At 44.0% G+C, this 26,842-nt stretch overlaps 1 protein-coding gene across 7 annotated transcripts in view; it reads left to right on the top strand.

The window, feature by feature from the left end:
* PNPLA7 (patatin like phospholipase domain containing 7) overlaps positions 1-26,842 on the top strand; it is a 415,290-nt gene that overhangs the window by 94,515 nt on the left and 293,933 nt on the right. For 6 of the 7 annotated variants that reach the window (XM_050926463.1, XM_050926465.1, XM_050926460.1 and 3 more), the window contains 3 exons: positions 8,437-8,529; positions 19,452-19,552; positions 22,146-22,304. In XM_050926463.1, coding sequence (XP_050782420.1) covers positions 8,437-8,529; positions 19,452-19,552; positions 22,146-22,304 — 353 coding nt within the window. The remainder of the gene's footprint in view (positions 1-8,436; positions 8,530-19,451; positions 19,553-22,145; positions 22,305-26,842) is intronic. The other variant, XM_050926462.1, reaches the window with a different exon arrangement.

The raw sequence follows: 26,842 nt of genomic DNA, 5'->3' as shown, positions 1-26,842 counted from the left end.
AAGGAAGCCTTTCAAACCACAGACCACCCAGCAGTGGTCTTTCCCCGTTTGGTCCAGGCAGGACTTCTCCTGCAGGAAGAATAGATGTAGTCAGTGTAGGCCATCACGCCCGCCTCCTGGGCAGGGCCAGGGATAGTCTAAGCCCCCTCCAGGTCCTAAGTGCCCCCTTTGAAGGTGCACACAAGGTCAGATTACCAGTCCACAATCAGTCCACTTATCCTCCTTTCCTGAACCATCTATCCCGCTTCTGTCTGTCTGTCTGTTTGTTTGAAGGACCGCGTGCTGTGGCTGGCAGTTGGAAGCTGTGAGCTTCAAAGTAAGGTTTGAAAGCTAGAAGGCTCTGTTAATTGGCTGAGTCTTAGTTAGTGGGCGGGGCTGTCAAGAAGGCCAGGGCTTTACAAAAGCAGTGAGCAAGCGACCAGGGAGCTTTGCGACCAGGGCTGCTAACGGGGAGTTTGGAAGGGGAGTGGGAAGGGGGAAGGTTCACTTGCTGTTCTTTAAAACCTGTAAACTAAACTATATTCAAAACTTCTTGATTTGAACAATATCTTTTATTAAATAGGTGGCTGTAGGAGAGAATGCAGGCAGAAGCCCAGCAGCAGAGTAGGGGCTACCCAGTTTATTGCACTGAGTGCAGCATGTATGATTACCTGCCCTGTGCGAGGTGGTGTGTGTGTGCATTCGATGCAAGGAGCTCCTGGCCCTCAGAGACTGTATGGGCTTTGGAGACCAGGGTGATGCAACTGGAGGAACTAAGGGAGGCAGAGAGGTATGCTGATGAGGCTTTCCGGGACACTGTAGAATTGTCTCCACTCCGCTCAGACAGCCCCTGGGCTGTTGAGGAGTATGAAAGGTCCAGGGAAGTAGAGGAGTCCATGAGATCAGAGGGAAATCTTCCCATAGTTGAGACTCTCCTTCCAGATGGTGTTGGGGTATCCTCTCGCACTGAGGTTACTTCTCCGGGGGAGGGAACTCCAGTCACTAGGAAAAGGCAGGTGTTAGTAATGGGAGATTCGATCATTAGAAACATAGATAGCTGGGTTCGTGATGACTGGGAGAACCGTATGCTGACTTGCCTGCCTGGTGCGAAGATTGTGGATCTCTCGAGGCATCTAGATAGACTTATGTGTAGTGCTGAGGAGGAGCTGGTGGTCGTGGTACATGTAGATAGCAATGACATAGGGTAGGAGAGGCATCCTGGAGGCCAAATTTAGGCTGCTAGAGAAGAGACTGAAATACAGGACCTCTGTGGTGGCATTCTCAGAAATGCTCCCAGTTCCCTGCGCAGGGCCAGGTAGGCAGGCAGAGCTTCAGAGTCTCAATCCGTGGATGAGACAATGGTGTAGAAAGGAGGGTTTTAGATTCATTAGGTACTGGGGAAACTTTTGGGATGGGGGAGCCTATACAGGAGAGATGGGCTCCACCTAAGCCAAAGTGGAACCAGACTGCTGGCACTAAACATTAAAAAGGTTGCAGAGCAGTTTTTAAACTAAGAGATTAGGGAAAGCCGACTGCTGCAGAGGAGCACGTGGATTGGACAGAGATTTCTCTTAGAGGAGAGTCTATTGATCGAGATTCTGTAGGTTTTAGTCAGGAGGAGAGGATGGAAGAGGATAATCTAGGGGCCAGATCAGACAAGAAACATTCACATAAAAAAGAATCCAACACATCAGAAAAGGGCAGACAAATAAACAGTGATAATTTTTTAAAGTGCTTGTATATAAATACTAGAGGTCTAAATAATATGGGTGAACTAGAGTGCCTTGTGAAACCTGGTGGAGTGAGGACAATCAATGGGGGACAACCATTCCGGGGTGCAAAATATATTTGAAGGACAGAACAGGTTGTGTGGGGGGGAGAGGAGGGGAGTGGCACTATAAGTGAAAGAAAATGTAGAATCAAATGAAGTAAAAATCTTAAATGAATCCACATGTTCCATAGAATCTCCGTGGATAGTAATTTCATGCTTTAATAAAAATATAACAGTAGGGATCTATTATCAACCACCTGACCAGGACAGTGATAGTGACGATGAAATGCTAAGGGAAATTAGAGAGGCTATCAAAATAAAGAACTCAATAATAGTGGAGGATTTCAATTATCCCCATATTGACTGGGTACATGTCACCTCAAGATGAAATGCAGACACAAAGTTTCTCGATACTTTAAATGACTGCTTCTTGGAGCAGCTGGTACAGGAACCCAGAAGGGGAGAGGCAACTCTCGATTTAGTCCTGAGTGGAGCGCAGGAGCTGGTCCAAGAGGTAACTGTAAGAGGACTGCTTGGAAATAGTGACCATAATATAATAACATTTAACATCCCTGTGGAGGGAAGAACACGTCAACAGCCCAACACTCTGGCATTTAATTTCAGAAGGGAGAACTATGCAAAAATGAGGGGATTAATTAAACAGAAATTAAAAGGTATAGTGACTAGAGTGAAATCCCTGCAAGCTGCATGGATGCTTTTCAAAGACACCGTAATAGAGGTCCAACTTAAATGTATACCCCAAATTAAAAAAAACAGTAAAAGAACTAAAAAAGAGCCACCATTGGTTAACCACCATGTAAAAGAAGCAGTGAGAGATAAAAAGGCATCTTTTTAAAAAGTGGAAGTCAAATCCTAGTGAGGTAAATAGAAAGGAACATAAACACTGCCTAATTAAGTGTAAAAATGTAATAAGAAAAGCCAAAGAGGCGTTTGAAGAACGGCTAGCCAAAAACTCAAAAGGTAATAACATAATGTTTTGTTAAGTACATCAGAAGCAGAAAGCCTGCTAAGCAACCAGTGGGGTCCCTGGACGATCGAGATACCAAAGGAGCTCTTAAAGACGATAAAGTCATTGCAGAGAAACTAAATGGATTCTTTGATTCAGTCTTCATGGCTGAGGACGTTAGGGAGATTCCCAAACCTGAACCAGCTTTTGTAGGTGATAAATTGGAGGAATTGTCACAGATCGAGGTCTCACTAGAGGAGATTTTGGAATTAACTGACAAATTTAACAGTAACAAGTCACCAGGACCAGATGGCATTCACCCAAGAGTTCTGAAAGAACTCAAATGTGAAGTTGCGGAACTATTAACTATGGTTGGTAATCTATCCTTTAAATTGGCTTCTGTACCCAGTGACTGGAAGATATTTTAAAAGGGCTCTAGAGGTGATCCTGGCAATTACAGATGGGTAAGTCTAACGTCAGTACCGGGGAAATTAGTTGCAAAAATAGTAAAGAATAAAATTGTCAGACGCGTAGAAGAACATAAATTGTTGGGTGAAAGTCAACATGGTTTCTGTAAAGGGTAATTGTGTCTTACTAATCTATTAGAGTTCTTCAAAGGGGTAAACAAACATGTGGACAAGAGGGATCCAGTGGACATAGTGTACTTAGATTTCCAGAAAGCCTTTGATAAGGTCCCTCACCAAAAGCTCTTATGTAAATCAAGTCGTTATGGGATAAGAGGGAAGATCCTTTCATGGATTGAGAACTGGTTAAAAGATAGGGAAGGAAGGGTAGGAATAAATGGTAAATTCTCAGATTGGAGACGGGTAAAAAGTGAGGTGGCAAAGTTTGCAGATGATACTAAACTGCTCAAGATAGTTAAGCTCAAAGCAGACTTTGAAGAACTTCAAAAAGATCTCACAAAACTAAGTGATTGGGCAACAAAATGGCAAATGAAATTTAGTGTGGATAAATGTAAATGCATATTGGAAGAAATAACCCCAACTATACATACAATATGATGGGGGCTAATTTAGCTACAACGAATCAGGAAAAAGATCTTGGAGTTATCGTGGATAGTTCGCTGAAGACGTCCACGCAGTGTGCAGTGGCAGTCAAAAAAGCAAACAGGATGTTAGGAATCATTAAAATGGGGATAGAAAATAAGATAGAGAGTATCTTATTGCCCTTATATAAATCCATGGTATGCCCACATCTTGAATACTGCATTCAGATGTGGTCTCCTCATCTCAAAAAAGATATACTGGCATTAGAAAAGGTTCTGAGAAGGGCAACTAAAATGATGGGTTTGGAATGGGTCCCATATGAGGAGAGATTAAAGAGGCTAAGACTTTTCAGCTTGGAAAAGAGGAGACTAAGGGGGGATATGATAGAGATATATAAAATCATGAGTGATGTAGAGAAATAAATAAGGAAAAGTAATTTACTTGTTCCCATAATACAAGAAGTAGGGGCCACAAAATGAAATTAATGTGCAGCAGGTTTAAAACAAATGAAAGGAAGTTCTTCTTCACACAGTACACAGTCAACTTGTGGAACTCCTTACCTGAGGAGGTTGTGAAGACTAGGACTATAACAGGGTTTAAAAGAGAACTGGATGAATTCATGGAGGTTAAGTCTGTTAATGGCTATTAGCCAGGATGGGTAAGGAATGGTGTCCCTAGCCTCTGTTTGTCAGAGGGTGGAGATGGGTGGCAAAAGAGAGATCACTTGATCATTTCCTGTTGGGTTCACTCCCTCTGGGGCACCTGGCATTGTCCACTATTGGCAGACAGGATTCTGGGCTAGGTGAACCTGTGGTCTGATCCAGTACGACCATTCTTATGTTTTTATGTTATGTTCTACTGTGCATGGCCCCTTATTATTACATTAGTGCTGTGCACAGTAGAGGTGGGATATTCTATCCACTTCTGCTCCTTCCCACTCTTCCATTCCCCCTTGCTGGTCCCTCTTCAGGGACCCCTCTCACGAGCAGCTTCTCATTCAAGAGGTTCAAACCCTCCTCAGTCTAGGAGCAGTGGAGGAGGTGCCCCAGGAGCTCAAAGGCAAGGGTTTCTACTCCCATTACTTCCTCGTCCCCAAAGAAAGACAGGCCTGACACCAATTCTGGACCTAAGGGAACTCAACAAGTTAATCGTCAGCCTAAGTTCTGCATGATCTCCTTGAGCACAATCATTCCCTCTCTGGATCCGGGAGACTGGTATGCTGCCCTCGATATGAAGAACGCCCATTTTCACATATCTATCACCCCATCTCACAGACGGTTCCTCCACTTCGTGGTAAACAAGGTGTATTATCAATTCATGGCTTTCCTGGTCTTTGCACGGCTCCTCACATCTTCACCAAGTGCATGGTGATCGTGGCAGCCTTTCGTCGTCGCCATCATGTGCATGTCTGCCCATACCTGGATGACTGGCTCCTCCAAGGCCGCTCTTGTCAGCAGGTAGAATCGCAGGTGCAAATTGTCAGAGACACATTTGAACACCTAGGCATCATTCTCAACGTCAGCAAATCCATCCTCAACCCACCTCAGAGAATAGAGTTCATCAAGGCAGTCCTCGATGCCAATCAGGCAAGAGCATTCCTCCCAGAGCCGCGGTGTCTGGCCCTCTCACTGATAATCAGCAGCCTTTGCAGTTTTCTCACCACCCCGGTGAGGCAGTGCCTCAGGCTGCTGGGCCACATGGTGTTCTGCATGACAGATTGCGACTCAGGCCTCTGCAAGCATGGCTTGCGTCCGTGTATCGCCTAGGCTGTGACAGTCTGGACATGGTGCTGACCGTTCCAAGGCATACCTAGATTCCCTACGATGTTGGCTTGACCCCTCCTCGTGGTGAGTGCCGCGGTTCCTTTCCACTCTCCCCAACCCACCTAGACTCTGGTAACGGACGCATCTGCACTGGGTTGGGAAGTGCATCTCGGAAGCCTGACAACTCAGGGCTTATGGCAAGTAGAGGAACTGGCTCTGCCTATCAACATCAAAGAGCTCAGGGCGGTCCACTTTGCGTGCCAAGTATTTCTCCCCTGCTTGCAAGGTCACTGTGTAGTGGTGCTCACGGACAATACCACGGCCATGTTTTATATAAACAGGCAAGGTGGAGCCCGATTGTCTCCTCTGTCAGGAAGCCCTCCTACTGTGGGGAATTTTGTCCAGCCCACTCCATCCTTCTCTAAGCTTCATACCTGATGGGCATTCAGAGCGTGTTGGCGGACAGCCTGAGCAGACAGTTCCTTATGCATGAGTGGTTGATTCATCCGAACATCATCCACTCAATCTTCCGCAGTTGGGGATTTCCCCAAATTGACCTGTTCGCCACGTGGGCCAACAGGAAGTATCCAACCTTCTTCTCCTTCTGGGGATCACAGCCCAGGCTCGATTGCAGATGCGTTTCTGATTCCACGGGCTGGTCAATTACTATATGCCTTCCCACCATTTCCACTCATCCACAAGGTGCTTCTCAAGGTCTGCAGGGATAAGGTGGATGTCATACTGATGCCTCCAGCTTGGCCTCACCAGTGCTGGTACCCCCATCCCCATTGACCTGTCGGTCCAGTCCTCGGTACATCTGCCTCTTGTTCCCGACCTCATCTTGCAGAATCATGGCCGCCTCCTTCACCTGGACCTTCAGTCGCTCCACCTCATGGCCTGGAAGATTCGTGGTTGAACCAGACAGAACTTGCCTGTTCGGACTAAGTGAAGCAGGTGCTTCTGGAGAGCTGCAAGCCGTCCACTAGAGCCACTTACAAAGCGAAGTGGAAGAGGTTTTCTATTTGGTGTGCCCAAAGGCAGGTCCTTCCACTCCAGGCTTCAATCCTGTGTATCCTGGATTATCTCCTGCACTTGAAAGACCAGTGCCTGGCATTCAGTTCTCTCAAGGTCCATCTCCCAGCTATATCAGCTTTTCATCCCGGTGTTTCCAGGTGCTTGGTGTTTGCGCATCCCATTATGGGACATTTCCTGAAAGGTTTAGAAAAGATTCATCCACCGATGAAGCCCTCTGTTCTGGCCTGGGACCTTAATTTAGTCTTTTCTCGCCTCATGGGTCCTCCCTTTGAACTGTTAGCTTCCTGTTTGCTCCTCTACCTTTCGTGGAAGGTTGTTTTTTTGGTGGCCATCACTTTGGCATGACTCATGTCAGAGCTACGGGCCCTCATGTCTGAGCCTCCGTACATGATTTTTCATAAGGACAAGGTGCAGCTTAGATCTCACATGGCCTTTCTTCCCAAGGTTGTGTCCTGCTTTCATGTTAGCCATGTCTACCCAGAACCGCATGCCGGCCCTTGTGAACAGCAGCTGCATTCGCTGGAATATATAGACCAAAGTAAGCCGTTCCGCAAAACAACCCAGTTGTTTATCGCTTTAGCAGAGCAGATGAAAGGTTTGCCAGTATCTTCCCAGCAGATATCATCGCACTTATTATGACTTGTGAAGGTTCCTCCTCCTACTATTACAGCTCACTCCACGAGGGCGCAAGCTCGTCGACAGCCTTCCTGGCCCACGTACCTCTTCAGGAGATCTGCAGGGCTGCCACGTGGTCTTCAGTGCACACCTTTATATCACACTATGCCATTGTCCACCAATCTTGGGACGATGCGGCCTCCGGCAGAGCGGTTCTTCTACCTTGACTCTGACCCCACCTCCATGGTAAAGCTTGGAAATCACCTAACAGGAATTGATATGAGCAAGCACTCTAAGAAGCAAAAATGGTTACTCACCATTTTTGTAACTGTTGTTCTTTGAGATGTGTTGCTCATATCTATTCCATTTCCCCCATCTTCTCTCTGTTGGAGTAGCCTGGAAGAAGGAACTGAGGGGGGTCAGGCCGGCAGGATCGTATATAGAGCGCCATACCGGTGCCACTCCAGGGGGCTCCACAGCCAGCCCAACAGGTAGCTGTTAGGAAAAAGTTTCTGACAGCCATGCATGCGGTGCGTGTACACACTGAACTGGAATAGATGTGAGCAACGCATCTCGAAGAACAACAGTTACATAAAGGGTGAGTAACCATTTTTTACTGTACAGATGAGTAACCTCCTCTTAATTTCTATATTCTTCAGCGCCTGAAACAGCTTGCCCAATTAGCAGGTGTTGATCCTGCAGAGTAATATTGAATGGGGTTCTGCCATTTGTCACTATACTTTTGTGACCCCTGTCATTACAGTATTTGAGTGTAACACAAACATTGCTGAATTTATCCTAAGTGCCCTCTCTGAGGTATGGCAGTGGTATTGTTTTCCTTTCACAGATGGGGGAATTGAGGCCCAAGCAGACTGTGACTTGCCCACAGTTATACTGGAGGGCTGTGCCAAGAATTGAACTCAGGTTCCCTGAGTTCCAGTCCAATACCTAAAATCCTGTCATTGGGGCAGGTCGTTGATTAACTCATCCAAATATGAGGGAAGTGGAATTGACTCTCCAAATTGAGGAAGGATCTAGAGTGTGGATGCTGCACTTTGGAAGGAATAACCTTCAGAGGAGCCAAGCTTAGTGAGAGGGTTTGAGCTGTATTTTGTTCTTCCTTTTGCTTACTTGTTAATAAAATCAAATCCTAAGGTGATATGTTTAGACATTGCACAGTATGTGCCTTGTGTTTGAGAGCAGGTGGGTGAAGGCACCTGTTCACAGCGTACTTCATTTTGTTGGGGTGTACTACGTGTTTAAGTCTGTGTTAACCTTTGTTCTGTTCTTAAATGTCAGACACAGTGAAGACTTCAGGTACAGAGAATTCTGAGAACCTTCTCAAAAGAAGAGTTTCTGTGACATCCTCTTCTGGATCAGCAGAGGCTCTTGGTGAGCAGGGGCTGGGGAAAATTGCAAGAAATACAAAATATCTAATTATTATGGAGGGGGATGATGTAAGGTAACCCACTTCCCTTATCAGAGGGGTAACTGTGTTAGTCTGGATCTTTAAAAGCAGCAAAGAGTCCTGTGGCACCTTATAGACTAACCGACGTATTGGAGCATGAGCTTTCGTGGGTGAATACCCACTCCGTCGGACCCACTTCCCTTAGTTCCACGTCTTATTGATCTGAAATAACAATCTAATATTTGTCTGTAGAGGAAATAACAGCTCTTTTCTCAGAGAGAATCCACTGTCTCTTTATATGGCATGGACTTTCTCTGCTGCAGTACAAGAATGAGTGAAGGGAAAATGTTTAAAAGCACTTTATACAGGACCTGGGTTCATTCCCTATGCTTCTGTCTTAGTTGGCTTTTCACTGTGTTCTGTAAAATATAATATCAAAATGAAATTGTTGCAAATCAAAAGAATACCTAGCTACATTTCAGAATGCAGTATTTATCTTGTGCAAATCCCAGTAGACCAGTGAGAACAGTCAGTCTAGCCCTGCAGCATATTATTAGTGCCCTTACATTTCTCTAGTGCCTTGTTTTGAAAATTTAACTCGTGGGCGAATGAGAGATGATAGGTAGTGTGGGGACAGGTTGGGAAGATGACACGTAGCTTATGTTTGATACAATAGACAAGAAGGAGCTAGTGAAGGGATGCAAAGAAAAGGGTACCATGGGCTTGGAAAATGATCTTTGCAGTAGCATTTTCAATGGATGTGAATGAGGGAAAATTGTATTCGTGAAGGCCAGAGAAAAGGATGTTGCTGTAATCAAGGCGGGGAGGGATAGCTCAGTGGTTTGACCATTGGCCTGCTAAATCCAGGGTTGAGTTCAATCCTTGAGGGGGCCCACTTTAGGGATCTGGAGCAAAATCAGTACTTGGTCCTGCTAGTGAAGGCAGGGGGCTGGACTTAATGACCTTTCAAGGTCCTTTCCAGTTCTAGGAGATAAGATATCTCCATTAATTTTAAGATGCAAGATGATGAGAGCCTGGAAAGAGTTTTAGCTGTTCAGATGAATAGGAAAGGCTGTATTTCAAAGATGTTGTGCAAAAAGAATGTGCAATACATAGGCATAGCCTGGATGTGAGGACCTACAGAGAGGTCTGAGTCGAAGAGGAGACCCAGATTACAGGCCTGAGGATGGTGGTGCACTCCACAGGAATCAAGAAAAAGAGCTGGGGATGGGGAGTGAATTTATTTCTGGGGAGAGGCAAAAGAGAAAACTAAGAGCTGTGTTTTTTAGCCATGTTGAGGTTGAGCTGACAGCTAGCCAGGAGGAGATGTCAGAGACAGACTGAGATTTTAATGTGGACAGAAGGAGACAGGTCTGGAGTAGACAGGTAGATCTGTGAATCATTTGCATAAAGATGGTAGTTGAATTTGTTTGGGGATGAGATTACCCAGTGATAAGATGTAGAGGGAGAAGAGGATCCTATGGTCCTATGGAACCACCACAGAAAGCTGGAGGAGGGGGATGAGAAAGATCCTCTGAAGCATATGCTGAAGAAGTGATTAGAGAGTTAGAAGGAGAATCAAGAGAGAACAGAGTCATAGAAGCCAAGAGAGGGCAAGATTTCAAGGACAAGAGCATGGTCGATTGTGTCCAAGGCATCTGAAAGGTCAAGGAGGATGAGGATGGATTACTGGTTCTGAGAGTTGGCTGCGAGGTCATTGGAGACTTTTTTGAGAGCAGTTTCAGTTGAGTGCAGGAACAGAAGCCAGTTTAGAGAGGGTCTAGGACAGAATTGGAGAAGAGGAACTCCAGACAGAGACTGGAAACTGAGTGAGGCAGAATGTAATACGTGGAGTTGCTCTCATAGACTCTAGGACTGGAAGGGACCTCAAGAGGTCATCGAGTCCAGTCCCCTGCCCTCATGGCAGGACCAAATACTGTCTAGACCATCCCTAATAGACATTTATCTAACCTACTCTTAAATATCTCCAGAGATGGAGATTCCACAACTTCCCTAGGCAATCAATTCCAGTGTTTAACTACCCTGATAGTTAGGAACTTTTTCCTAATGTCTAACCTAAATCTCCCTTGCTGCAGTTTAAGCCCATTGCTTCTTGTTCTATCATTGGAGGCTAAGGTGAACAGTTTTCTCCCTCCTCCTGATGACACCCTTTTAGATACCTGAAAACTGCTATCATGTCCCCTCTCAGTCTTCTCTTTTCCAAACTAAACAAACCCAATTCTTTCAGCCTTCCTTCATAGGTCATATTCTCAAGACCTTTAATCATTCTTGTTGCTCTTCTCTGGACCCTCTCCAATTTCTCCACATCTTTCTTGAAATGCGGTGCCCAGAACTGGACACAATACTCCAGCTGAGGCCTAACCAGCGCAGAGTAAAGCGCAAGAATGACTTCTCGTGTCTTGTTTACAACACACTTGTTAATGCATCCCAGAATCACGTTTGCTTGTTTTGCAACAGTATCACACTGTTGACTCATATTAAGCTTGTGGTCCACTGTGACCCCTACATCTCTTTATGCCATACTCCTTCCTAGACAGTCTCTTCCCATTCTGTATGTGTGAAACTGAGTGTTCCTTCCTAAGTGGAGCACTTTGCATTTATCTTTATTGAACTTCATCCTGTTTACCTCAGACCATTTCTCCAATTTGTCCAGATCATTTTGAATTTTGACCCTGTCCTCCAAAGCAGTTGCAATCCCTCCCAGTTTGGTATCGTCCGCAAACTTAATAAGCGTACTTTCTATGCCAACATCTAAATCGTTGATGAAGATATTGAACAGAGCCGGTCCCAAAACAGACCCCTGCGGAACCCCACTTGTTATACCTTTCCAGCAGGATTGGGAGCCATTAACAACTACTCTCTGAGTATGGTTATCCAGCCAGTTATGCACCCACCTTATAGTAGCCCCATCTAAATTGTACTTTCCTAGTTTATCTATAAGAATATCATCGAGACCGTATCAAATGCCTTACTAAAGTCTAGGTATATCACATCCACCGCTTCTCCCTTATCCACAAGGCTCGTTATCCTATCAAAGAATGCTATCAGATTAGTTTGACACGATTTGTTCTTTACAAATCCATGCTGGCTATTCCCTGTCACCTTACCACCTTCCAAGTGTTTGCAGATGATTTCTTTAATTACTTGCTCCATTATCTTCCCTGGCACAGAAGTTAAACTAACTGGTCTGTAGTTTCCTGGGTTTTTATTTCCCTTTTTATAGATGGGCACTATATTTGCCCTTTTCCAGTCTTCTGGAATCTGCCCCGTCTCCCATGATTTCCCAAAGATAATAGCTAGAGGCTCAGACAGCTCCTCTATTAACTCCTTGAGTATTCTAGGATGCATTTCATCAGGCCCTGGTGACTTGCAGGCATCTAACTTTTCTAAGTGATTTTTTACTTGCTCTTTTTTTATTTTATCTTCTAAACCTACCCTCTTCCCGTAAGCATTCACTATATTAGACATTCCTTCAGACTTCTCAGTGAAGACCGAAACAAAGAAGTCATTAAGCATCTCTGCCATTTCCAAGTCTCCCGTTACTGTTTCCCCCTTCTCACTGAGCAGTGGGCCTACCCTGTCCTTGGTCTTCCTCTTGCTTCTAATGTATTGATAAAAAGTCTTCTTGTTTCCCTTTATTCCCATAGCTAGTTTGAGCTCATTTTGTGCCTTTGCCTTTCTAATCTTGCCTCTGCATTCCTGTGTTATTTGCCTATATTTGTCCTTTGTAATCTGACCTAGTTTCCATTTTTTATATGACGCCTTTTTATTTTGTAGGTCACACAAGATCTCGTGGTTAAGCCAAGGTGGTCTTTTGCCACATTTTCTATCTTTCCTAACCATCGGAATAGCTTGTTTTTGGGCCCTTAATAGCGTCCCTTTGAAAAACGGCTCTTTGCCCATGGTACTATGGCTACTGTCGTTGCTTTACTCACGCAAAAAGTGCCATGAGATCTTTATAAATAAGTGATCAAGACCTTGGTTTTTACATTTTATCCCAGTAGTATTGTGACATGGATTGGATCACCAAAACCCCCCTGGGAGCTGCCAACTGATATGCCAAGACTACCTCTGCTCCTGTTTTTCCCTGCCAGCTCAGGACTCCAGCACCCTGTCTTGCTGAGCCAGACACTCCCATCTGCTCCAACAAAGACCCAGGGTCTGAATTACTTGCCCCAAAGCTTCAGAAGTGTGCTTGTCTTTAGCACTCAGATGCCCAACTCCCAGTGGGGTCTAAACCCAAATAAATCCGTTTTACCCTGTATAAAGCTTATGCAGGGTAAACTAATAAATTGTTTGCCCTCTATATAACACTGATAGAGAGAGATGCACAGTTGTTTGCTCCCTCAGGTGATAATACATACTCTGAGTTAATAAGTAAAAAGTGATTTTATTAAATAGAGAAAGTAGGATTTAAGTGGTTCCAAGTAGTAACAGACAGAACAAAGTAAGTCTCCAAGCAAAATAAAATGCACAAATCTATGTCAAATCAAACTGAATACAGATAAGATCCTCACTGGTTCCAGAATGCTCCCTTTTACAGACTAATCTCCTTTTAGCCTGGGTCCAGCAATCACTCACACCCCCTGTAGTTACTGTCCTTTGTTTCAGTTTCTTCCAAGTGTCCTGGGGGGTGGAGAGGCACCCTCTTTAGCCAGCTGATGACCAAATGGAGGGGGCTCTCAGGGGTTTAAATAGACTTTCTCTTGTGGGTGGAGACCCCCTCCTCACTCCTATGCAAAGTCCAGCTCCAAGATGGAGTTCTGGAGTCACCTGGGCAAGTCACATGTCCATGCATGACTCGGTCTTTACAGGCAGAAGCCATTGTTCACATGGTATCTTGTATGTCTCCAGGAAGACTTCTTATGTGGATTGGAGCATTCCAAGATGCATTGTCCCCGAGTTCTTCCTCATCGGGTACTTACCCTTGTGAATTCCTTCCTAAAGAAGCTGACCAAATGGCTCACAAAGCTTGCTTAAAAATCAAGCAACAAGTATACAGCCAATATTCTTAACCTCAAGTACAAAATGATTTATGTTTACAAATAGGATGAGTAGATATAGTGGACCATAACTTTTACAGAGATATGTTACGTGGCAGAGGCAGCACAAAACATATTCCAGTTATGTCATATTCCCATAAAGCATTATGGGGTACAGCATCACAAGCATATTGACTACTCTGATCACGTTGGGATGTCAATTGGTGATTCAGAGAAAAGACCAGTACCTATTAGATGATCAGTGTCACACAAAGGGTTTCCTACCATCCTTTATCTTGATTAGCTGGTGAGAATTGACAAGGTCTCAGCAATCTGTGGGAATAACTTTAAAAGCAGCAAAATCTGTGAAATCCATTTTTCTTTCCGCTACCCCAGTTCCCTGTATTTCTGGGGTGCTGAGCATACTCTGCTCCCAATTCTCAGATTAGGTCATGTACAAAGAACATAGCAAAATGGATTGACACGTGTATATCAGCCGCACCCCCCTCCCACCCCCCAACCTGTTGTTGAAAGTCAGCTTCACAGCACATTAATCCTCTCCGGAGGACAGACAGGCAAGTATGTCATACCGAGGATCTGGATTTAAGGACAACAGAAACAGGTGAACCACTTGAGATTCCATGGTGGATGGAGCTGTCAAAGTACAAAGTATTATAATCACTTTTCAGTAACTAGTGTCCTTATTCTAAATGTTTTATAGAATAAGCAATTGTGGAAGTAAAATAGCAACTCTCTGCTTGTGGGAGACAAAATGAAGACTAGATTTTCCTTCCTCAGAACAAACTAAGTGTTGTACAGAAGTGCAATCCTACTGACTGGAGCGAGGCTGCATGGTTGTAAGTCAGAGGTCTCAAACACGCATCCTGTGGAGCTCTTCCCTGCAGCCCGTTAAGCTCCCTGTGGGCCCCCCCTTACTTCCTGTCGCCGCCAAACTCCCTTCACCCCCACCCCCCCCGAGTTATTTTATATGGCAGCTAAGCTCCCCGCATGCTGCTCCCCAGTGTTAGGGGCCAAGTCTCTCCCCTGGTCCCGCCTGACACCCCCACGTGCCTCCTCCAAGTGTCCCCCAGCTTCACTTGCTGCCCCCTCACCACCCAGAGCCTGCAGCTCTTGCTGACTCTGCTTGGCTCTGCCGGTTTCCGACATCACCTGCTAGCGCAGGGTCCTAGTGCCCCCCTTCACTAGGGCCAGGGCAGGCTGCCCTTCACCTGCCCTAGCCCTTAGCTTCTCCAATGCCCCAAGCCCCTCATCCCCAGCCCCACAGGTGGGGGTGGAGTTTGGGGGAGGGCAGGTTCTGGGCACCACCAACATTTTTACAAACCTGCCACCCTTGGAAGAGGCAGAGCAAGAGTGGAGTGGTGGTGCAGCCCAGTGCAGTGGGGAGGCTTTACTGAGTGTATATATTTTATTAAAACCACTTGGAAATGACTTTGTCGAAAAAAAGAACACTCATGGAAGAAAAGAGTGTTTTTCAAGACAAATGGGAGAATTTATATTTTTCCACAGAGGTAAAAGATAAAATTCAATGCCTTATTTGTCAGCAAACAATTGCTGTTCCCAAGGAGTATAACATGTGTCGGCACTGCAACATGATGCACCGTGAAAAATAAAATGCATTCACTGGAAAAATCCGAGAGGAAAAAGTTCAGCAACTTAAAGCAGCATTTGCCGAGCAAAGAAATTTCTTTTAGCGGATTAACAAGTCTAGTTAAGATTCAGTAAGAGCAAGTTTTGTGATAAGCGAAATGACAGCTAAATCATCGCGATCTTTTACAGGAGGCTTATTTGTAAAAGAATGTCTCATGAAGGCCAGTGAAATTTTATGTCCTTATAGGGAGAAAGTTTTTGAAGGCATAAGCTTCTCTACCAATACAGTTGCCTGCATGGTAACAGATTTAGCTGATAATGTGCAAAAACAATTGATTCAAATGGCAGAAGGCTTTGAAGCATTTTCAATTGCTCTTGATGAGAGTACAGATGTATCAGATACCGCACAGTGTGCAGTGTTCATTAGAGGTGTGGATTGCAATTTGAATATAACTGAAGAATTGCTAGACTTAATGCCACTGAAGGGTACCACAACGGGACATGACCTATTCAAGGACTGGAAGAGTGCATTGAAAAAGCTGCGCTGCCGTGGAACAAACTCGTATCTTTGGCTACGGACTGTGCGCCATCAATGTGTTCTGAAAACATTGGTGTGGTTGGATTATTGAAGACCAAACTGAACAGCCTCAATATACCAGGAATTAGCTTCACCAGTATAGATTGTATTTTGCACCAAGAAGCCCTGTGTAGTAAAAGTCTACAAATGAAGGAAGTTATGGATGTAGTTATTAAAACTGTTAATTTTATACGTGCGCAAGGACTGAATCACAGACAGTTCACTTCTTTTCTAGCAAGTATGGACAGCAAATATGGGGAACTTCTGTATCACACTCAAGTTAGATGGCTGAATAGCAGAAATGTTTTGAAGCATTTTTTTTTGCACTTAGAGAGGAGATTGATTTCATGAAAATGAAAAACAAGGTGGTTCCACAGCTTGCTGATTCCACTTTTATCTGCAACCTTGCTTTTCTAAGAGATGTAACTGATCACCTGAATGCACTGAACTTGAAACTTCAGGGTAGAAAACAGGTGATAACACAGATGTATGATAGTGTTAAGTCATTCAAAGTCAAGCTTACTTTGTGGGGGAAACAGCTGACTGCTGGCATTTTGGTTCATTTCTTGACTCTAAATTCCTTAGGAAAAGTTGAACCCAAATCATTGAAAGAATATGTAGAGATCATTTCTAACTTGCACAAACAGGTTGATGTGCAGTTTAAAGATTTCAAGGCACTTGAACCAAAGTTTCAACTTTTTTCTGCGCCATTTGCTGTTGAAATTGACTATGTTGCAGAGGAAATGCAGATGGAGTTAGTGGAGCTTCAGTGTGACACCATTTTGAAGCAGAAGTATAAAGATGTTGGAATTCCAGAATTCTACAGGTTTCTTTCACAAGAAAGATTTCCCATGTTATTCTCTGCTTCCGCAAGGATAATGGCAATGTTTGGAAGCACATATATATATGTGAACAGTTTTTCTCTTTCATGAAGATTAACAAATCTGTTAAGGTCACTGATGAACATTTGAAAGCAACACTGAGATTGGTTTCGTCTCAGGATATCAAACCTAATACTGATGCTCTGGTTGATGCAAAACGCTGCCAGCTAAGTGACCAAAAATGAAATGACTGTCAAAATTAGCACTGACTTTTTGCATTACAGTTAAAGAAGTTAATAAATTGACTTTTAATAGCATACTATATTTTAATACTATAGTACTATATTACTCTTTTTCTGCCTACCTTCAGGCGCTTCCCACTGCCAAACAGCTGTTGGTGGCACTTAGCACTTTCCAAGAGGGAGGGGGAGGAGTGGGGAGCCACACGCTCAGGGAAGAGGTGGAGAAGAGGCGGGGCAAAAGCGGGGCCTCGTGAAAGGGGTGGAGTGGGGGAGGGGCCAGAGGCAGTGGGGGTGTGTGTCAGTGGTGCAGCCCTGGGGCCAGTGTGCTAGTCCTCATGTGGCCCTCGTGGTCGTTTGAGTTTGAGACCGCTGTTGTAAGTGATGGCTTTGCTCTTGTGAATAAGTGTTCAGGAAGGGAGAAGCAGTGAGATATTGTCAGAAGTGTGCCCATATCCTGGCACTTGCCCAGTGACTTTCATACCAGAACTGTGGGTCAGAGTGAGCAAGTATTGACCAATAAGGATGAAGCTCCACTCAGTTGCACCACTCAGTTAATAGAAAGAGCCAAGTATAAGATGCTTCTCATGGCTGTGTGATAAGATGTGCCACATTGCTGGATTCCCTTTTTTAGGCCTCGTCTGGCAAAGCACCTAATATGTGCTTGACATAACCTTAGTCCCAGATTTGGACCTTAGCGTCCAAAATATGGGGGTTAGCATGAAAACCTCCAAGCTTAGTTACCTGCTTGGACCTGGTACCTGCTGCCACCACCCAAAAAATTTAGAGTGTTTTGGGGCACTCTGGTCCCCCTGAAAAACCTTCCCTGGGGACCCCAAGACCCAAATCCCGTGAGTCTCACAACAAAGGGAAATAATCCTTTTTCCCTTCCCCCCTCCAGGTGCTCCTGGAGAGATACACAGACACAAGCTCTGTGAATCCAAACAGAGTGAATCTCCCTCTCTGTTCCCAATCCTGGAAACAAAAAGTACTTTCCTATTCCCCCAGAGGGAATGCGAAATCAGGCTAGCAATCCAACACACAGATCTCCCCGATTTCTTCCTCCCACCAATTCCCTGGTGAGTACAGACTCAATTTCCCTGAAGTAAAGAAAACTTCAGCAGGTCTTAAAAGAAAGCTTTATATAAAAAGAAAGAAAATTACATCCAAATGTCTCTCTGTATTAAGATGATACAATACAGGGTCAATTGCTTAAAAGAATATTGAATAAACAGCCTTATTCAAAAAGAATACAAATCAAAGCACTCCAGCACTTATATTCATGCAAATACCAAAGAAAAGAAACCATATAACTTACTATCTGATCTCTTTGTCCTTACACTTAGAAACAGAAGATTAGAAAGTAGAACTACTTCTCCAAAGCTCAGAGAAAGCAGGCAGGCAGAAAACAAAGACAAAGGACTCAGACACACAATTCCCTCCACCCAAAGTTGAAAAAATCCGGTTTCCTGATTGGTCCTCTGGTCAGGTGCTTCAGGTGAAAGAGACATTAACCCTTAGCTATCTGTTTATGACAGTGCTTAGCTTTATGCATGAGTTTAAATGCTTTGCTGGATCAGAGCCTTAATGTATGCAGTTCAGCTGATGGCATAACACAAGCATGTAGGTGACCGTGTTCTCTTTGAGGTGCTCTTCTAATGCTCTTATGGAAGTTTTGCTGGAGTGACTGTTTTTGGGGTAGCTAATACTAGTCTTTCATGGAGGTTAATAACTGAATACTGTATGGCCTCACTGGAGCTTAGTGGCTTCCAGAACTGCCAAGTTTGCTTCATTGTTAGAGGCAGAATGAAAGAGATGGAAAAGATGTGCCAGAGAGAAAGGGGAGATAACCCATTCCCTCTGCCTTGGACTAGCTGGGGTTTCTCAGCATGATGGGAGACCATTATGGACTTGGAGGCAGTCCAAGCTTTCACATAGCTCCTCACCTTTAGAAATAATAATAAAATATATATATATATTTTAAAATGTCATGTTCAATTGCTCAGAATGATAGAAAATTAAATAGATTTTACTTCACATGTCAATTTCTGGCAGTTGTTTTCAGGTCACTTTAACTGTTCAGTTGTGGAACCACACAGTCTGTGCAGAGGGGCTAGAACCAGATAGCCTGGTGAGAAAATGCTGCTCTAATAAAGGCCATATTGACAGAGAGAGTAGAAAGTTAATGCTGTTTTCCTTGTTGTGCTGTCTGTGAAGCCTTTCCATAGCAACCCTTGTGGATATACACCTCTACCTCGATATAACGCAGTCCCCGGGAGCCAGAAAATCTTACCGCGTTATAGGTAAAACCGTGTTATATTGAACTTGCTTTGATCCACCAGAGTGCGCAGCCCTGTCCCCCGGCTCTGCTTTACCGCATTATATCTGAACTCATGTTATATCGGGTCACATTATATCAGGATAGAGGTGTATTAATTTCTAGAAGCTGCAAGATGATTCAGCTACATTGCAACATCAGGCTGCATTTTGTTTGTTTGTGCAATTCTTAACTTTAGGAATAAAAAAAGAAAAGTGACCTATGGATGTATATGGTGTCTGCTGTCCTTGAGAAGACTGACCAAGAGGTGCTATAGGGAAGGCTAACCGAGCCATGGTGGTGGGAGTGCTTTGAAAAAACCTCTTTCATTCTGTTTGCAGGTAGCTCCAGTGGCACTAAATCAGACTTGGATATGGCGTACGAGAGAGCCAGGGTGCATTTCACACCAGATGAAACTCCGACCAGTCCTGTTGTGAGCAAGGTAGACATTCTCTGCATGAGGTCAGAGATACTCTTCCCTCCTTCCCTTTTAATGTGGTTCCTCCTCATGCACCTGAATAAGGAATTCGATTGTGCTTACGGATTGCATGGTCACACAAAATATTCTGCAACTATGCACTTATACATAGGCAGATGGAGCTCTGGCCCTCTCCATGAGGGTTGTGTCAGCATCCAGTCTTCATGTAAAGCCAGATGTTTGCAGAAGCAGATCAATTGTCTTGTGTAAGTGTATTTAAAACTTCTAATTACGCAATAGAGTTTAATCGCTCTTTTGGCTCATTAGTCCCAGCAAGGACTCTGGTACTGAGGCATGGGATGAAAGTCCTTATGAGACTGCTTTGACAAATAATAGTGCATATGCTGTAGCTATTTTAGCTTGGATGTTACCCTCATATCAAAAGGGATTACTCTTAACGGATGAATGTTCTGCCAGATCATGTTTTACTTGTCAGAACTGGTTCACAGCAACAGCAGTTCAAAAGCCACATCCAGCTTGAGATTTTGACTGGGTTTTCCATCCTGTGACTCATAAAATCTACTCATCTGCTTTTCTGTTTCCAAGACTTGTCTGTTTTTAACTTTTTAAAAAGCCCAGGTGAGAACATGAACTGCAGGTTTCAGTTCAGAGCAAAAGTATACAGCTGACTAATTATACATCTTTGCAAATTAAGGTTTGAACTGAAATTTTGGTAAAGATATTGGAGAAACTATTGCTATTTGGTAAAGGTTCCTCCTACCCTGGAGGCTGCAGTGGTGGTTCTAGGTAAGAGAGGTGAGCAGAACTGGGAGAGGAGGCACTCTTCACAGAAGAAGCAGGTAGTCAGGTGTCTTCTAGGACCTAGAGGTGGTTTTAACCTTTACTGCAGCCTGGACCCCTTTGGTTCTCAAAATATGTTCTCATACCCCTTATCAAAAATCGTTGAAGTAGGTCAGTTCTTTAAACCTAGATATATTTTTTGTTTGTATATTACAGTAATCATTAAAAATGTATAATATTGATAAATACATAGGTTTGATGACACAAAGTAGTTGCACTTACGTGCCTGTGCTTAATTTGTGTTCGATGTGTGATACAGCATGGCCAGAGGGCAGCAGGAGAGTGTTAGCAGGGAGCCTTATTCCCTGCAGGGGGAGGAAGGTTTGCTATAGATTAACTAGAGCACCTGAAGCCAATTAGAGCACCAGCAGTCAGTCATGTGATAAAACCCCCCTGCTTCAGCCAGACAGCGTGGAAGTTGGAGTAGGAAGGTTTGGTTGGAGTGGAGAGCAGTTTGAAGGAGTTGGAGCAGAGAACAGTTTTGAAGAGATACAAAAGGAAAGTTTGGAGGAGTGCTGCGGTGGGCTGAGAAATCCCAAAGAAACCCTAGGTAAGGGGCACCTGGCTTGTGTAGAAGGAGGGCAAGAAGCCCCTTCACAAGCTGAAGGGCAGGAGAGGGAAGTAGCCCAGGGGAAGGAACCGCTAGTTCAAGTGGTTCACCACAAACCTCAGGGCCCTTGGGTTTGGACCTGGAGAAGATGGCGGGCCCAGGTCCCTCCCTCTCCACTCCCCTCCTCAAGGACACTAGGGGGGTAATTAAAATACTGGTTCAGAGGCAAGCAATGGCACCCTGAACCTTCCCCAAAGAAGAGAAAGCACGAGACCCAGCATAACAGTACCGGCAATTTGCCACAGATGATTTACCTTCTAAAAAAATCTGGCATGTCTCGCACCCCCAGAAAGGGCTCTTGCGCCCCCAGAGGGTGCATGCACCCCAGGTTAAGAACCACTAGAATCTAGGTTCTGCATCTGGCTGTGGCCATCCCCACCTCCTTCTGCATTTAGGTTTCAGGCCAGATTAAACGAAGAAACTTTCTCAATCTCAAAAACACTTTGCAGTGCAGGTGATGGTGGTGTTTTGGAGACTGAAAAGGGGAAGGCCTGAGTTTCACATAATATAGGTGACTTAGCAGGCTGGTCTCTGATCAGAGTGGAGTGTGTTTGTGCCAGAAATCTCTGGGATTTTTGTGTAAATGCTCCTGTATTTGACTGGTATATGCTAGGTCCTCTGAGACTCAATTTATACAGGATCCTGCTTTCTGAGAACTGTGATGAAGAAACAGTTTTACCCTCATGTCCTTGGTGAGGTTTGGAATTTTCTCAGAGATATTTCTCCAGACTTCACAGACATTTATCTCTCTGGATTTGTTACTTCTGTTATGTGTAATTGCCTGTCTCACTGTTTTAATTAAATCTTAATTCCATCATAGCAGCAGCTGCCTTATTTGTGAGATACTTGTGGGGAGGGGGATTTAAAAGATAGAAATCTTATTTCTCTCTTTTCCAGGCTTCTGGGACGCCAGATGAATTAACCTATTGTTGCATTAGAACAACCGACTGTCTGGGGAAACACAAGGGTGATTAATTTAGTGAGCAGTTGTGAGCTTTTTGTTCTTGTTTTAGAAACTCCTACGTGTTTCTAGGTCACCAGTTGTGGTAGGTTGAAGAGCATAGATGATACCACGATTTCTTTTTCCTAGGTAGATGCTAGTTGTAGCATGAAAAATAACATTTGTCATCTCTGCTTTTTTTAAAGTCTATATTGAAGAAGACTGTGACCGTGACACACACTCCCTCTGCGGTTTTCCATTACATAGAGGGTGAACTAGCTGTGCCAGACTCCTGTGCCGGCAAACAAATTGACGCCATCTTCGAAGCTGCTAAGAAAGACCTTTTAACATTGATGAAACTCAATGTAAGTTAGTAAAGGAGAAATGATCTTGCTGTGCCTTTCGTCCCATTCCGCACAATCAGTAAAAAGTAAATCACCTCCCTGATGTACTGCAAACTCTTTGGAAGGGAAATGGACTGGTTGAGCAGGAGTTCTTCTATTCCTCAGCCTGTTAAAGTTGAAAGCAGGATTGAAATAGATGTAACTTTACATCTGTAATGCTTAATGCATGACTGTCGGCCATTTGAGTTTATTTTTGCCTTTGAAGTTGCAGTTGTGTTCCTTACTGCTAGGAATCACAAAGGTTTTTACTGCAGGTAAGTGAGAAACAACTTCTCATTTTTTTCTAATCTTACACTTTTTGTTGTCAGCAACCCATGTTGACAGTTCTCCTCAGACTGTCTGTAGGTGGCAGTGTGATACTCAGTTGCAACAAGTGCAAATATCAGTACCTTTGGAAAGTGTGTGCGTGCAGCTTTTGTGCTCATATACAGAAAGGAGGCTGCCAGTGGAGCAGATGGCTTTTGAGAGTGTATAGACTTCTTGAAAGTATACCTTATATATGGATATTAATATGTAAAAACTGATCATGGTATAAGATTGGAAACTGAGATTCTTGGAATGCTAGTAACTGGAGCACACTGCAGAGCCTTTCTTTTTAGTGATATGTGTTGAACCCTGCATACATTTAAGATGCACATTTAAAAAAAAAAAAAGGACTAATACAAGCTGTGTCCAACATACCTGAGCTAACTTTGTTCTGAGTCTTAATATTTTAATATCCTGATGTTTGAAGGTTTATATTTGTGGCTGAAAATCTAAATACTGTATTCGTGTAACAATTTATGGGGCCCCCGTTGTGCTCGGTGCGGAACAACATTACATAAGCTTTTGTGTTCTGCTTCTTTGTCTCCAAAAGCAAAAGAGAACCTCCAGAGTTACTATTTTGCTCAGCATACAAAGTCCCTACTTGAGTCAGAGTTGTCAGGGCTTGCTGAGTTTATAGCCCTGCTGCTGTGGTACCTGAACATCTCCCACTTGATTTACAAATGAATCCATTCAAATAAATGAGTCATCCGCTTGTGTAGCTTTATAAAAGCAGTAGAGTCCCCTTGCTGTAGTGGCAGTTGGCTAGCTAAAAGCCTGAATGAATAGGTGAGTGGTGCCATGAAGGTGCCAAGCTCTGGCAGGTTGACAAACTGCAAAAGCCCTCAACTGAGGAGGACTGGCACTGTCCTGGATACTTGAATTCCAAGAACTAATAGCAAGAGCAACCCAGTTATCTGTGCCATTTGTTTAAAAATCTATTTTCTCTTAGATCAAATGAGTTCCAAAAGAGGGCGCGCTCTCTCTCTCTCTCTCTCTCTCTCTCTCTCTCTCTCTCTCTCTCTCTCTCTCTCTCTCTCTCTCTCTCTCTCTCTCTCTCTCTCTCTCTCTCTCTCTCTCTCTCTCTGTATGTGACAGTCCAGATGAAACAAAGATGTCCTGCACCCCAACCCTGAGCCCCCTCCCCCATATCTACACTGCACTCCCTCCCACACTCTGCCCCAGCCCTACATTCTTGGCCCTGCATGCAATTTCCCCACCCAGATGTGGCCCTGGGACCAAAAAGTTTGCCCACCCCACTACAGTGTTGGGAGGGTTAATCCTCCTCCCCAAGAGGCAGTAGCTAGAATTCTTCTGTTGACCTAGCACTTTGCACACCAGGGTTTAGGTTAGTTTACCTGTGTCACTTAGGGATGTGGATTTTTCATGTCCCTCAAGGAGGTAGCTGGGTTGCCTTACCTTAATTGAGGCCAGGTCTACACTAAAATGTTAGCTTGATATGAGGTACTCTTAAATCTGTTTATGAATTTCCACATATAGGAGTTGCAGTAATTCAAATAACTCTGTTTCTAAATTGATGTAGTTAAATCAATGGAATTTTTGTGTGTTGACAAAGTCATGTAGTATATTGACATTAGAGTTCTGAGTTATATTCTTCTGCCACCCTAAATTATTCAGAGGTTCACCATAAGGGCTTGGTAGCTATCAAAAATAGTTTAAGCTAAGGAGCGATTTTGATTTCTAATAGAAAAGGAAAAAATTCTTGCCCTCTACATATATCTTAGAGAGAGAGGCAGCAGGATCCTCTGGCTAGAGCAGGGAATAGGAATTGGAAAAGCGAACTCCTAGCCCTAGAGCTGATCCTGTCTCAAGATTTGGCATTGGGGAATCACTTTGCCTTTCTGTGCTTCGGTTTCCCCTTGTTCCGAATGGAATTAATACTCCCCACTTCAGCGGGGCGTTGTGAAGCGTAATCATTTAGTGTATGTGAAGCACTTTGAAATGTTCTGAAGGAAGGTGCTTTGAAAGTAATTATCTTACCAGCACACAAATAAATGGCTGTTGCAGTTGATTTTTAAACCAAGAGCTCTGGGTTACCTTTCTTTCCACCATAACTGGGGGTCAAACTTGGGGTGCAAATGGCATAGCTCCAATGCAGGAAATAATATAGCTGAGCAGCTAATCACCAAGTGAGCTCTTGCAGTCTAGCACAGCATATTGCAAACTGTAGCGGGGCCTTAGACATTGTGGGCTCTAATATGAATGCACATTGTAACACCTCAGTACCTGAAAGAAGGGGAGAGAGAGAGCTAATTTGAATAGTTCAGGCCTTGTAGCCTTGTGCACTATTATTTATGGAGGGCTTAATTTAGCTCTGCAGACGGCATTGACTTCTCTTTTGGGACTCGTAATGTGCCCTATCATTTTGCTTTCAAGGCAAAACAGAAGTCGGTTTCAATGTTTCAAATAGTTATAATAGCCTGGAAGATGAATCTTCCCATTGTTCTCATGATGTCTGATAGAGGCGATCTGGTCTAATTATACCCGTTAATTAGTGTATTTAAAACAATAGCCTCTCTCCTAATCTGTAATTTAAAGAGTGAACCTGTCAGGTGACTTCAGCTGTGCGCAAAACATAGGGCCTGACTCATAGCAGAGAAAATGGCTTGTTTCCAGGCTGCCCACATGGGCTTAGTGAAGCAAATGCCAGGCGACTTTATTTCCCTTTCAACTGAATATTGCTCTTACCTGGGGACTTTGAAAGAACTGATACTTCCACCTCTTCAATCAGAGTGGAGAGTGACTTATAAAGAATGGAATTTGTGACACTGTTGTTATGACAGCAGCTGTGGGTTGCATGTGTAGTGTCTGGTAAGACCATATACCTGGCCAGATTAATAGTCTCAAGTTAGTATCTTCTAATTTTTGCTGTAGAGCTTGCTATAGAATATTTAGTACTTCATTTGTCTTGGAGACTATCTGGCCTCTGGGAAATAGGTTCGTGGTATCAGCCCAGCTTGTTGTGGATGTCACAGAAGCACTTCACAGTTCGTAGTAATTGGTACTTGCTAGTACTCTTAATAGAGAGGCAAAGGCAGATTGGGCTATGAACAACAAACTGTTTGTTCTCTCCCTTTGTGGCTACCCTACAGGCTCAACAGAGGCATGCTGGTGGGACAGTGTGTGAGTGAAATCCTGCTGTACATGTTCTATGATTAGATAGAGACAGTGAACATTCAAGGCTGTCAGTCTGACATCAGTCTCCAGCATGAAAAATCGTTTTTTGAAAAGTAATTTATTACCCCTGCATCCTCCACTGGCATCCAGTTCACTTCCATTACCAGTTCAAGTCTCTGGTCATCGACTTCAAGCCATCAGTAGGTCAGGGCCCAGGTACATTAGTGACCATATCTCCTAGATAACTGCTTTCCTCTGGGACATTGCAGTTGCAAAACTCGGGACAAAACATGTGAGAGCTGGAGTTGATGCTCTTGATGAGGAGGTTCACTTGTAAGAATGAGCTACTGTAAGAAGTAGGTTGATCTGAAGTCTGGCAACTGCCTTTAGAGTGTGCTGCTGAATGCACCATGACTAGAATAGGGAAGAGAAGGAAGGAAAAAATCTCCCAATAAGAACTTAGAATGCAGTGAGAGATGAGCAGAAGACTTCACTAAGCCCACTGTGTTGACCCTTGTGTTCCAGATGTAATCTGGAGTGGGGAGGGATAGCTCCGTGGTTTGAGCATTGGCCTGCTAAACCCAGGGCTGAGAGTTCAATCCTTGAGGGGGTCATTTAGGGATTTGGGGCAAAAATCTATCTGGGGATTGGTCCTGCCTTGAGCAGGGGGTTGGACTAGATGACCTCCTGAGGTCCCTTCCAATCCTGATATTCTATGATACTATGATATTCTATGATATCAACCCATGCAGCACTCTCCTACTATGGGAATAACCACTGTTGACAACCCTAAGACAAGTAGAATTTGGAAATTACAGGGTGACCAAAACAACCCTTCTTATTGAAGTTACATAGCTGAAATAGTAGTTACATGAAGAAATGTCCCAAACTTTATACTGATAGGAGATGCGACACTTACGCATGTAATAGAAGAGCTAATCATGGTTGCATAGGATGAGCAGAGCTTTGCAATTAAATTAGTTTCAATTACAATGAAGTAAAAAATGGGTCCTTTAAAAGTGTAGCACTCAGTTTCAAGATTTTTTTGGTCCTGAATT

This window comes from Gopherus flavomarginatus, chromosome 17 (assembly GCF_025201925.1).
Source record: "Gopherus flavomarginatus isolate rGopFla2 chromosome 17, rGopFla2.mat.asm, whole genome shotgun sequence".
In the NCBI taxonomy this organism is placed as follows: domain Eukaryota; kingdom Metazoa; phylum Chordata; order Testudines; family Testudinidae; genus Gopherus; species Gopherus flavomarginatus.
The sequence above is the reverse complement of the archived record's forward strand: the minus strand, read 5'-3'. Positions and strand labels throughout refer to the sequence as shown.